This window comes from Sus scrofa, chromosome 3 (genome assembly GCF_000003025.6).
Source record: "Sus scrofa isolate TJ Tabasco breed Duroc chromosome 3, Sscrofa11.1, whole genome shotgun sequence".
Taxonomy (NCBI): domain Eukaryota; kingdom Metazoa; phylum Chordata; class Mammalia; order Artiodactyla; family Suidae; genus Sus; species Sus scrofa.
Genome location: NC_010445.4, coordinates 100,556,485 through 100,570,247, shown reverse-complemented (window position 1 = coordinate 100,570,247; position 13,763 = coordinate 100,556,485). Strand labels below are relative to the sequence as shown.

The 13,763-nt window shown below is 38.2% G+C and overlaps 1 protein-coding gene across 4 annotated transcripts in view; it reads right to left on the bottom strand.

The window, feature by feature from the left end:
• Positions 1 to 13,080, bottom strand: part of THUMPD2 (THUMP domain containing 2) — a 40,497-nt gene extending 27,417 nt beyond the window's left edge. The window contains exons 1-5 of one of the 4 annotated variants that reach the window (XR_001303323.2): positions 12,915 to 13,080; positions 10,832 to 11,071; positions 5,633 to 5,768; positions 2,644 to 3,056; positions 2,185 to 2,262 (exon numbers count right to left, since the gene is read on the bottom strand). Coding sequence is in view for 3 of the 4 variants with exons in the window: in XM_013987918.2 (XP_013843372.2) it covers positions 2,185 to 2,262; positions 2,644 to 3,056; positions 5,633 to 5,768; positions 10,832 to 11,071; positions 12,915 to 13,040 (993 nt within the window). In the remaining variant the exon portion in view is untranslated. The remainder of the gene's footprint in view (positions 1 to 2,184; positions 2,263 to 2,643; positions 3,057 to 5,632; positions 5,769 to 10,831; positions 11,072 to 12,914) is intronic. The other 3 variants (XM_013987918.2, XM_013987919.2, XM_003481230.4) reach the window with 3 other exon arrangements.

Here is a 13,763-nt window from a genome sequence, read left to right as displayed (position 1 = left end):
CTCTTAGGATTTATTCTCTTTTAACAACTTTCCTATAAATGATACAGTATTATTAGTTATAGTCACCATGATAGGCCATAATGAGGATTTAAATGTCTCAAGTTGTAATTAATAGCCCATATAAATTTCAAAGGAATCTTACTTCTGTAGCCTGATGATGTTTATGGAATATTCAAACTCTGCTGTTTGATCTCAAGAACATTTGATTCCTGACACTTTCACCACCAAAGTTATTTTAATTTAATCAAAATTATTTCAATATTGATAAATTTTTAATAAGAAAAGAATAACCTGGAATGATCTCCATTTAGTAAGTTTAATTCCTTGATCACTGAAGCTAAATGTTCCAATTTTTTATATCGTTCATTTCAGTAAAACTATTGACTGGGATTCTCTTCTATTTAAAATTTATATTAAAGATATGACATGCTGATATATATACACATACACACACAAACATATATATATATATAAAATGTTAAAGAGTAGCTTTTCCCACCATAAAGTTTTTTCTATTAATTGCATAACAAAAATTGTTAAGCTTTGATTCTTCCTGTCAATTTTGGTCACACAGGACCAAAACTGGAGGTCCCAAAACTTCATAGGAGTTCCCTTGTGGCTCAGTGGGTTACGGATCTGGCATTATCATTGTAGTGGCCTGAGTTGCTGCTATGGCGCAGGTTCGACCCCTGGCCTGGGAACTTCCACATGCTGCCCGCGCAGTTAAAAAAAAAACAACACATTTTTTGTTTGTTTGTTTTTTTGGTCATATAAATTTTATTATGTGTGGTTCTACTGTTGTCACCTTTGCCTTGTGTTGATTATTTCTACCAATAACTATTATTCATTGCATTATATGGGTAATAGAAATTCAATTAGATATGTTTATTTATGAGCTAAACTATGAGAAAACTGTAATTCTGAGAAAGTGAGATAGAGTCAGGGAGAGACAGCGAGGAGGAAGCCAGGAGAGTGGAAGATAAGAGAATTGGAAAGGGAGACGTGAAGGAAGACACCCTTATGCCAAAACACCCTTGGGGATAAAATATTTTGTATTAAAGCAATAAAGGATATATGCCAGGCACTACTTTTTAAAAGCAAAAAATATCAAATGACAAAATTGAAAAAACAACACAAATCTTCTGATTTAAGCTGTATAACAATAAACTACTAGTTAATGAACCATGAAAATGACTGTCAAATTTATGAGATGGTTTTCAAAATACAGTGACTATTTTTTTATAGCTAAAATTTGTTTCCCATGTGTTTACCTTGTTCCAGTTAAAAATTATGTAACCTCACCTTTTTTTTTTTTTTTTTTTTGGTTTCTTTGTCTTTTTAGGGCTGCGCCTGTAGCACATGGAGGTTCCCTGGCGAGGAGTCAAATGGGAGCTGTAGCCACTGGCCTACACCAGAGCCATAGCAACGTGGGATCCAAGCCTTGTCTGGGACTACACCACAGCTCACAGCAACGCTGGATCCTTAACCCACTGAGTGAGGCCAGGGATCGAACCTGCGTCCTCATGGATACTAGTCAGGTTCACTAACCACTGAGCCACATCGGGAACTTCTGTAACCTCATTAAATCAATTTTAAAAATAAAAAAAAGAAAAGAAAAATAATCCCGCAACCCTAAGAAAGCCACTATTAACATGCTGTTGAACTTTGTGCACACTTAAAATTTTTTTTTCCTTGTAAACCATTAGCTAGAATTTATTAGAGACTTGTTATGTATTATAGCGATTACAGAGAGCATCTCTGCAACCTTGTAAAAATGATTTTTAGTTCCACTGTTACTGCACAATTCCATTCCAAACGTCCTATTATTATGAAACATTTTCAGAGTAAAAACTACTAGGAAATTATCTGCAATGTTGCACTGCTAAAGAGAAAACAGACTGCTGGATCCATATAGACATGATTTTCAAAACTCTAAAGCAAAATTGAAAAGCACAGTAAGAATAGCTGACATTGCAATAATACTGTAATAACTCTGTACAGGAACAGATGGTTATTAGACTTATCAAGGTGATCATTTTTGTAAAGTATATAAATGTTGCATCACTATGTAGTTCACCTGAAACATATTTTATGTAAACCATATTCCAATTTAAAAAATAATAGTTGGCATTGTCTTCAAAGAATTAGATTATAAGCATATAAAATAAAATGAACATTTAGTACCTCTAAATTTGGATTCCTCAAATCTACTTTCCATCCAAACTGTTTCTTAAGAGCAATTCCAATTACTCTTCCTATCTCCTGGAAAAACAGTAAGTTACAGAAAAGATAAAAATATTAAAAGAGAAAATTTTAACTTTAAATTGGGCAAAAACTAACAGAGCCTGCAGAAAAATCAGGTCAGGCTACCTGATGGTAATTTAAGGTTATGACATTAAAATGTTACACTATAGCATTTTCTCTTCAAGGTAATTAGGTTGCATTTTACATCTTCCACCATCAGTGCATCCTATGGCATTAAGGTCTACGCATGTGTAAGAGATTTAATTATATGAGATTAGGTCTAGGTATTTGTCTCAAGGCCTGCTTATAAATTCTATGAAAGGTTTTCATCTCAATTTAGATCTAAGAAGGAAGTAATTCTTTTAGAAAATGGGAATCTACTCTGGGAGGTAAGTGTACCTGTGTCGTGAAGGTCTTTGCAATGGCTCCACTGCAGCGACAAGAAACTCTGAAAGTCAAGTGCTTCCCTTTAGTAGGAGTATCGACCGCTTCCACTGCATCATTCTGAAGTTCTTCTTCTTGAAGTTCTTCTCTTTGAGTGATACAGTTTCCTTGCTCCAGTGTTTCTTCTGTTTGTTTTTCTCGCTGGCATTCCTTATTCTCGTGTATCTCCTGCACTTGTTCTGTTTTTACTTTCTTAGCAATGGTATTATCATCTTCTCCCACTTTTCTTTTTAGTGAGTTAACATCTTTTTGAGAAAGTTCTTCCTCTTTTGCATCAAATTCAAGAAGATTTTTCCAGATTGAAAGAGTATTCAACCAATTTTCAGGATCATCGTTTATAAGTTTTTCCATTTCATTAAATATTTGTCCTAAAGAAATAAAATCTCGGTTTGTCCTATATTGAAGCTATTCATCACCCCCAAATTCCATTACCTTTATTTCTTTAAAATAAGTTTTATTAAACTGCTATGTAAATAGTGACTTCTCTTTCATCTGGAATTTATGTAATTAAGGGAATATTGTGCAGAATAAAGTTCATTCTTATATCCCATACTTAACCTCAAAACAGTTTTAAAATTCCTACAAAGTTATCATATACTTTTTCTATTTTTTTAGTCACCCTGTGGCATATGGAGTTCCCAGGCCAGAGATCAAATCTGAGCCACAGTCACGACCTAAGCAGCATCTGCAGCAACACTGGAGCCATTAACCCACTGTGCCAGGCCAGGGACTCCCAAGCACTCCCAAGACGTCACCAATCCCATTGCACCACAGTGGGATCTCCAGTTATCATATACATTAGCAAGAACGTTTGTCCTGTGGTAATATATTAATCTCTTCAATATACACATAGACTTAGAGTGTGCTGATCTTTGAAATAATGCTAATCTTGCCTATAAAAATTAAGTTGAAAAAAATAATAAATTTCAAAACACAGGGCTCAAAAAAAAAAGAGCGAATGAATCTTGGGACGATTTTAGACCATACAGTATCAGTACCGATCATAAAATAAGTTTCTGTAAAGTAACACTCAGATGCACAAACCACTCATACCCTAGGGACTGCCAGCCATGCTTGATAAAATGAATTTTTTTTCTTGATGAATGAGGGCCATCAAGATGCCCCAAGAGTAATTACTGTAGTTCTTTAAAGATGAAAGTGTGTGCAATATTGGGATGAAATAATGCTGACCGCACAGTATAATTAATACCTTAGGATTTACTTTAAAACCATTTTCTTGCCCTATCTTGATTTTTTGCTATTTCTATCTTTCTTGACATGGTTTATTATGGACTGTATGACGACATGATCTCTTGTGCACAAGTGGCAATCAAAATGAGGTTTAAGGCAATGTTTAATCCAGCTGTACCTTATTATTTTTCTCTTGGTTTTATCAAGATCTTTTTAAAAATTTGTTTATTATAGTTGATTTACAGAATTGTGTCAATTTCTGCTGTACAGCAAAGTGATTCAGTCATATATATATATGTTCTTTTTCTCATCTAATCATTCATCATGTTCTATGAAAAGTGAATGGATATAGTTCCTTGTGCTATACAGCAGGAGCTCATTGCCTATTCACTCTAAATACAATAGTTTGCATCCACTAACCCCAAACTCCCAGTCCATCCCACTCCCCCTCTCTCCCCTTTGGCATCCATGTTCTCCCCATGTCTGTGAGTCTGTTTCTGTTCTGTAAATAGGTTCATCCGTGCCATATTTAATTAAATTTTGTCTTTTGTCTTTTGTCCTTTTAGGGCTGCACCTGTGGCATATGAAGGTTCCCACGCTAGGGGTCTAATCGGAGCTGTAGCTGCCGGCCTATGCCAGAGACACAGCAATGTGGGATCTGAGCCACATCTGCAACCCACACCACAGCTCACGGCAATGCCAGATCCTCAACCCACTGAGCAAGGCCAGGGATTGAACCCACAACCTCATGGTTCCTAGTCGGATTCGTTAACCACTGAGCCACGACGGGAACTCCTGTGCCATATTTTAGATTCCACATATAAGTGATATTATATGGTATCCGTCTTTCTCTCTGAAAAAGTAAAGACTAAATGTCTTTACTTCACTTAGTATGAGAATTTCTAGTTGCATCCATGTTGCAAATGGCATTATTTTGTTCCTTTTTTGTGGCTGAGAAGATCTTTATTTCAGCAGCATCTTTATAAAATTAGGGAGTGGATAGGAAATATCTTAAGCTCTCTCTAACTCTAATGCTTTAGAACTGGGTAAAAGTTTATTTAAAACATTTAAAGTCCCCCAAACAGGACATTTTACTATGTAATATTTTTCTAATTATATCACTCAGCAGTTAAAATTTTCATCGTGACAGTTTTGATCAATTTACTTGTCTTTTTTTTTTTTTTTTTTTTTTGGTCTTTTTAGGGCTGTACCTTAGACATATGGAGGTTCCCAGGCTAGGGGTTGAATTGGAGCTGCAGCTTCCAGCCTACACCACAACCACAGCAATGTGTATGTGACCTACACCACAGCTCACAGCAATGCTAGAACCTTAACCCACTGAGTGAGGCCAGAGATGGAACCTGTGTCCCCACGGATGCTAGTCAGATTTGTTTCCACTGAGCCATGTCAGGAACTCTGATCAATTTATTAAATCTATGCACTTTGGGTTATGACATGCTTTTAAATCTAAATTAATGCACTGACCATTCATATTTCTAGAGGTGTCTGATCATAATTCTCAAAGAAGAAATGAGACTTAGGACACCAAAATCTGAGAACAAAGGCAGCAGATTGCAAAGAGAAGAGACACAATTGGGTGATAATATTCAGGAAATACAGAAAATACCTAATTAACGATCCCACGGGTATGAACGAATTTTAAAAATGGAAAATGGCTACATATTAATTACCAAGCAGAGAACTCTGGAGTACAATCCATCATGTGGGTAAAAGCAATATGTATACATCATACCTTTACTTACAGAAGAAACATTAAATGGAAACTGCTTTTTAATCAGCAAAAATAATCTTTCAGCAGATTTTAATCTTTTCAGCATATTCAAGTCACAACAGGTGGTGAAAAAAACTTTTCCTGAAATATATTCAACCTAGAGATAGGAAAAATAGGTATTAATGTAGTCCTGTGTCAGAGTAAGAATCATTTCCCTCCCCGCTTAGCGAATTAAAACATAGCATCTAGACCAACAGTAATAAAAATGACCATTTCTAAAGTATCTACTATTTGCCAGACACTCACAAAAACGCACCCAGTGTATTTTACCTCTCATTCTTATAACAACTCTCTAAGGTAGATTTTATAATCTCTGTTTTACAGTTTAAGAAACTGGAGGTTTAGTTTAAATAATCTGTATGAAATCACACAGTCAGTGAGCAGGATAACCTTTCCATTTTACGTTACCTTTTCTATATATAAGCACACACGTACTACTAGAAAAATAGAAAACAAAATACTCAGTAATCACATTACCAAATCTCACACACTGTTTAAAAGTGGGCAAGGGAAAGGTATAATGGATAGGAGAAATTAGATGTCTAGCCCAAAGGTAGCATTATCAGCAGGCATTCACTGAACACCTACCTTGTGATATACAAGGAAGCACTCAGTATATATCCTAAAGATGAATAAGAATGTAATAGGCATACACTGACATACACATTAAAATGTACGATTTATAAGACAATAACTTGTCTTAAACCCAGAATAAAACTAAAAAATTCATAAATACACTGATAAGTTGGAGGTATTAGCATTAACTATGTAAGCCATTGTTAGTAAAAGTCTAGGGTGGGGGGAAATCCTATAAAATCTGGGACAAAGAAGAAAAGCTAAGAACACAGGCGGGAGTGACAAACGGGCTGAAGTAAACTGTAAGTCAGCACAGCAACACTTGCTATGTTATGCTGACTGACAGTGTCAGGTGGTGGATGGCGTAGCCCAGGCCAGCTTGATGAATGGTCATGAAATCTGGAGTGCAGAGTTCCCACGGTGGTGCAATCTGGCTGCAGTAGCTCTGGTCACTGCGGAGGCGTGGTTTCCATCCCTAACCTGGTGGTGCAGCAGCAGCAGCAGCAGCAGCTGGAGCAGCAGGTTAAAGGATCTGGTGTTGCCACAGCTCCAGCATAGGTCTGGGAACTTCCATGTGCCACATGTGTGGCCATAAAATTTTAAAAATTAAAAAAGAAATAACTGGAGTACCACAGATGGTAATGGTCAACCATTATAGACTTTTGATGAAAACTACGACAGCACTATAGCTGGCAAAAAAAAAAAAAAAAAAAATCACTTTGATGGAGTTCCCTTGTGGCACAATGGGTTAAGGATCTAGCACCGTCACTTCAGCAGCTCAGGTTGCTGCCATGGTACCTGTTTGATCCCTGGTCCAGGAACTTCCACATGCTGTGGGCATGGCCAAAAAATTACTTTGAGGTGTAAAGGACTGAGTGTTGAATGTGATGCTGGAGGGAGAAGTAGATTATTGAGGAAGAAATGATAAACCACTTGGCTGTTGGAAAGGGAAAATGGTTAGAAGCAAGAAGTATGCATTGAACAGAAAGAGGCTTTGGAAATAGGATGGCTATGTAATAAAAGCCAGGGAAGAAAGGCTTAGTCAAATGAGATAGGGCAAATGGTGCTCAAACCTAAGGCTTTCCGGTAAACCCAAACCCTTCAGGTCAGGATGGATGTGCATGGTCCTAGCATGCTCCTTTTAGCAGTGGCCATGGGATGACTAACAATTCTAAGTCATCTCCTAGAACCAAGGCAACCAGAGAATTTGGGTTAGGCCATGTGTGTAGGCAGCTCCCATTCAATGGGATCTTGAACTCCAGTGTTGTATTTCTGATCTGACCTGGTCTAAAATTAAGCTTTGGGGATGGTAATTTCTGAATTACCACTCTAGTGTGATGAAGAAGAATCTTTGCTGGGGAAGCCTTAGGTTGATAAAAATTAAAACCCCTAGACTTCCAGTTATAAGATTAACAAGTTCTGGGGCTCTGAAGTACAGCATGGTGCTTAAAGCTAATAATACTGTATTATATAGTTGAAAGCTGCTAAAACAGTAGGTCTTAAATGTTCTCACCACAAAAAAGTAATAGTAATTAAATGAAAGGATGGAGATTTTTGTTAATGCTACAAATGCTCATCATCTGGCAATACATAAATCTATTAAATCACCTTAAACTTACATAATGTTATATAAAACAACTATATTCCAATAGAGCTGGAAAAACAAATAGACAAAAAAATAACACCCAAAACAGCTTAGGTACCAGCAATACAGCTGACCAAGAAAGATGGAGAAGTAGGGAATGAGAAGAAGGTTTAGGAATCAATATTTAAGGGGATAACGAGGTAACCAAAACAAGTACTTCTGATTTCTACAGTTTACTTCTTTCTCATTATAAAGGTGACATGTCTCCACAAAAGTCAAGACTAAATATATACCACGAGTTCCTGTCGTGGCTCAGCGGAAATGAATCTGACTGGTGTCCATGAGGATGCAGGGTTCGATCCCTGGCCTCGCTCAGGGGGTTAAGGATCCAGCGTTGCCTTGAGCTGTGGTGTAGGTGGCAGACGCGGCCTGGATCTGGCATTTCTGTGGCTATGGTGTAGACTGGCAGCTGCAGCTCTGATTTGACCCCTAGCTTGGGAACATCCATGTGCTGCAGGTGTGGCCCAAAAGAGCAAACAAAACAAAACAAAACCCTAAATATATACCTCAAAATGTTTAGTACTTGGAAACATATTTTTAAAAAGTAAATTTTTAAAAGTTTTGATTTTACATTACTTTGACCTAAAAATATAGTCAATATTAAGCCATCACAAAAGTTAACAGATGTGAAATACCTTGTCTTATGAAGATTCTGGGGAACTGAAAAAAAAATATTTTACCAGAAATGTATGGCTTTAAGATTCATACTTACAAACAGATAAAGTGATGTGAACATGTAGACCTGTGATAAGCAGTCAGTGATGTAGACATTAAGTTGATTGTACACAGATTGTATCTTTTCTCACTTACTTGAATATCAAAAGAAACAGTTTATAAAATGAACTTCCTCTAAAAATATCTTTATGAGGGGGGTTTAGAAAACAAAAAACTTGACTGAGAATCAAGTTTATTAAGAGGAGCTAAAAAGATCCTTTAATTTGTGTGGGTCATTCCATCATTAGAGAAAATCTTCAAAAAACAAAACCAAAAACCTTCACCCTTGTGCAATCATTGCTTTAAAAGAAATAACTATGAAATAACTTGACAATCTGCTTAGCTGTATCCCACTACCCTCTATCATCATGACTGCACTAAAAAAGTAAAAACTGGCTTGCTCATTCAGGACTTGGGTTAATAGTCTTTGCTAGGTGGGTTTATAAAGGCCAGATAATCAACCGACAGGGTCTTCTGGCTAGCTGGCATTAGGGACACCTCTACTATATTGAATTTTATCTTAAAAATTACTGTTCTTACCTTTATTGTTATAACAAATAACAGTGTTTAATAATTAAACATTATTACAAAATAAAACTCAATTTTACCCACTATATTTCTTTAAGTACTCTATACACTATAGTACATAGGATACTTATATGCTGCAAATTAAATATTTAAAAATATCCAGGAACCTCTAAATAGGCTTACCCCAACACTAGGAGGAAAAAAGTCAAACCTAAATATGACCAAGCACTAGATTAAACCTACAGGACTCCAACACACAGGAAATACAGAGGATAGAGGAACATATGAAACTATACCATGGAGATGCAACTGGCAAAGACTGAGAAAAAGAAGAGAGCATCTTTCTTTCTTCTAATAATGCAGCGTAATCAAATTGGGTCAAACCTTCTATTCTTCATACCAAGAACTCTAACATTTAAAAAATAACCAGTGTAGCATGATGTCATGGCCACACAATGGTCAAGGAACTGATCCCAGGTGTCAGTTTGCCTGGGCTCGATATGATAACACATTTGTGCCTGATTTCACAGAAAGTTGGGTTTGAACACCAGCTATGCCATTTTCTGGTTCCATGACTTGAATAACTTACTGAATTTACCCATGCTTCATTTTCCATTTTTGTTAAATGTGGAGCCTACCTCACAACATACGGTTGTTATGAAAACTCCATACACGTTAATTGCTTAATCCATACCAGTAATTGTTATAGCATTGCTATTTTAGATTAACTATATTTAACACTCCCTGAAATTCTCTGACCAAAACCACAAGTGGCAGGTAGTCTAATAAGACTGATGCCATTCTTTAGTCTATCCTCCTCTCCCCACCCTCTCATCACAGAAACTCCTTTGTGGGCTTTCAATACTGCAGGGGTCCTGGGAGTGGAGTGGTCAATTTCTTTGAATAAACTTTCACTTCCCCAAAACATATCATTCACACCGTCATATATACTCCATCTAGTTACTGGAGACTTTTTCTATTTTTTTCCTCTGTTTTCGAGAAACCGGCTCAGCATGTCCTAGAACCTAAATTTACAACTTTCATCTCGTTGAAATTAACAGCATATAAATACCTGCAAATGTTGACTTCCCCAGAAGTTGGTCTCTCACGGCTCTAAGAATTAAATTATTTTTCTAGCTACTCTTTACTGCCTAAGGTGTACTTTACATATCCTGTTTCATTTGCTCCTCCCAACAATCCTATGAAATAAATAGGAAACTGACAAAAGTGGCTGAACCTTAAGATTATATTTGCATTTAAAGGATGGAGAAGAGTCTCTTGACAGGTCTAATTCTAATTACAGGCATTATCGAACGTTTTCTTTTAAACAGTGTAGGACATAACTTGCGTCAACCACCCCTCCCCTGTTTTGGCCCCGCCCACGGCAGGAGGAAGTTTCCAGGCCATTGATGGAACCCGCACCATAGCCGGGACAATGCCGGGTCCTTAACTGCCAGGCCACCAAGGAACTCAAACCCGGCCTTTTAAAAAAAACTTCAGCTGAAACAGATGTTTAGGAAAAATGACTGGCGGTTCTTTCCAACAGTAATTAAAGGACATGCCAGCAGAACTGCGAAAGCGCGGGTTTTCGCGACACCTTCCGGGGTCTGCGACCGCCCCTGGCGGGAGGGGCCACGGCCAAGGGCGGGGACAGGGCCACCCCACTTCTTGCCTAGCACGCGGCAACGCCGACTCACCTGCGTGGCCCTCAGCCGCGCCCGCACCTCCTGCAGCAGGAAGGGCTCTAGGCCGCGGCTCGCGGTGCAGAAGAAGCGGGCGCCCACTGCAGGCCCGAAGCGGGGATCTCCCGTCGCTACCGCCATGGCTTTCAGGGTCACGTGGCCTCGGGCGCGCGCGGCGCGTCCCCGCAAGTGGCGGGCAGGGGCTGGCAGGCAGCTGGTTGCCGAAGGAGACCCGGGTGGGAAGGGTAGAATTACCTGGAAGGAGGGGCCCCTGTGGGTCTTTGACTAAAGTCAAAACTACCTCAAGATGTTTAGAACTTGGGAACACTTCTAAAGAGTAAATTTTTAAAAGTTTAGATTTTATATTACTTGACCTAAAAATAGAGCTGATGTCAAGCTATCACAAAACAAGTTAACATACATGAAATACCTTGTCTTGTCAAGATTGTGGGGGAACCGAAATATTTCACTGGAAATGTATGGTTTTAAGGTTCAAGTCTTACAAACAAACTGATGCGAACATGTAGACCAGTGATAAGTAGTCAGTGAGCTAGACATTACATTAGCTATTTGTACAAAGATCTTTTCTCACTTGAATATCAAAGGAAAGTTTATAAAATGAACTTCCTCTAAAAATATCATTATGGAGGGTAGAAAACAAAACAACTGAAAAGTCAAGTTAATTAAGAGGACCTAAAAGGTCCTTTATTTGGGGTGCCCAAACATTAGAATAATATGGGTTGGGGCATTAAACTGCCAAATACACTCTCAAAATCAAAAGCATCATTATTCTCTTTATTAAAAAAAATTATCATTAGGCCTACATTCCTTTTACAAGTGAAGAGCATGTAATCAAAAGTAGTTTACAAAATTGTAGAAAGCCACTGTGAAAATCATATACAAGAACACACTTTAAAGATTAACCCTTTGTGAAGATAAAGTATCATGTCTTGAAGTAGTAGAAAGAAATGCATTTTGGTATTTATAATTTCAAACACTGCTGAAGCTACTGATACTGTTTTTCTTCACTTTATTGCTTTTAACTGATGCATATTCAATTACAACACTTGGGGAGAACTGTGGCATTTTAGAATATTTCATCCTAGAATTTATTACTTGAAAATTTATTTATATATACAATATGCTTTTTCCATTTGGAATTAAACCATAACAAAGTGTCTAAAGCCAGCTGATTTTATGTCTAACACTTCAGAAGATAAAATAACAGCCTTTATTAAAGTAAAAACAGCTTTATTATCCGCTAACATGTCTAAGCAGTTAGCATTTTGCCTTTCTTTTAAAGTTCAGGTATTCAAGTGTAACACAAAGATGAAAAGCTTAAGCCCAGGCAAAATCGTAATGTATAGTAACATAAGGAGATACCGAATTTTTCCTTATTCTACGGATGCCATTTAATTTCGGAATTAATTTTAAAGTGCTAAGTGAAGGGTTGAGGTGGTGTGTGAGCTTTTTTGGTTCATTTTAGGAGAATTAAAAAATATATTTTAATTCTTAAAAAGGTATCCAGTCTACGAGGAGCAGAGAATCTTCAAAAAACAAAACAAAAAAACCCCCAATAAACTCTTATGCAGTCATCCCATTAAATAACTAAGAACGTGACTATCTTCCTAGCTGAACCCCACTACCCTCTATCATCATGACCCACTAAAAAGTAAAAATTGGGTGGCTTATCAGGACTTGAGTTAATGTTATCTTTTCTAGATGGGTTGATAAAGGTCAACTAATCAGACAGGGCCTCTGTCCAGCTGGCATTAGGGACACCTCTAGTATGTTGAATTGTATCTTAAAAATTACTGTTCCTACCTTTATTATAATAAGTAGCAGTGTTTAGTATATTAAACATTATTACAAAATAAAGCTTAATTTTACCCAATATATTTGCTTAAAGTACGCTACACACTATATACTACAGCACATTGGATATTTATACGCCAGTAGAACTCCGAGGGCTGGGACGTCGCCTCGGTGGGTTCGGAAGCCGAGCGCGCGGTTCTTCGCGTCATTTTCCGGGATCTGAGACGGACCCGGCGGGGAGGTGCCTTGCTTCCTGCCCGGGCACGCGTCGATGCCGACTCACCTGCGTGGCCCTCAGCCGCGTCCGCACCTCCCGCAGCAGGAAGGGCTCCAGGCCGCGGCTCGCGGTGCAGAAGAAGCGGGTGCCCGCTGCGGGCCCGAAGTGGAGATCTTCGGTCACTGCCGCCATGGCTTTGGAAGAGGGGGGAGGTCACGTGGCCTCGGGAGCGCGCGGCGCGTCCCCGAGGCCCCGGAAGTGCCGGCAGGGGCCGGAAGGTCAGATGTCGTCTAAAAAGACCCGGGAAAGGTCCCGGGAGGGTCAGATTGGCTGGGAGGGGCGTCTTTGGATCTCCTTGGTTAACTGCGTGAAACCTCCTTGATTAGGCATCTGGAATGATTTAGAATCAGAGGTGAAAGGGAAATGACTGAGATATATAATTGTGTTATATAAAAAGGATGTATTCACAGAAGGTGGCTGAATTCACTTTAGAATGAATAAAGCCTGCCATTGATTGTTAGGTACTTGGCAAATGGTATCATGACATAACTTTGCCTCAGATGCTCAGGGCCTCACAGTGTTAAGAAAATGAATGATGTCAGTAGGGAAGCAACATAGATTATGGAATACCGCAAAGACTGATGCATTACTTAAAATATCCAATAGGTTTCACCCTAATTCCCTTCCTGTAGTGAGTAGGAGATAAGATGATTCGTGCTAAGAGCAAGATGTATGAATAAGAAATCCTATTCCAACTGATTAATTGTTGGCAAATGAAAAGAATAACCTGTTAAAAAAATGTTTTCAAATTAACATCTGTAACTGCTACGCTTAAAAGGAGTATAACAAAATCAAGATACCTGAGTAATAGGCCCTTTTCTTGTACCTCAGAGAAGACAGTTCATCAGAAGTCAG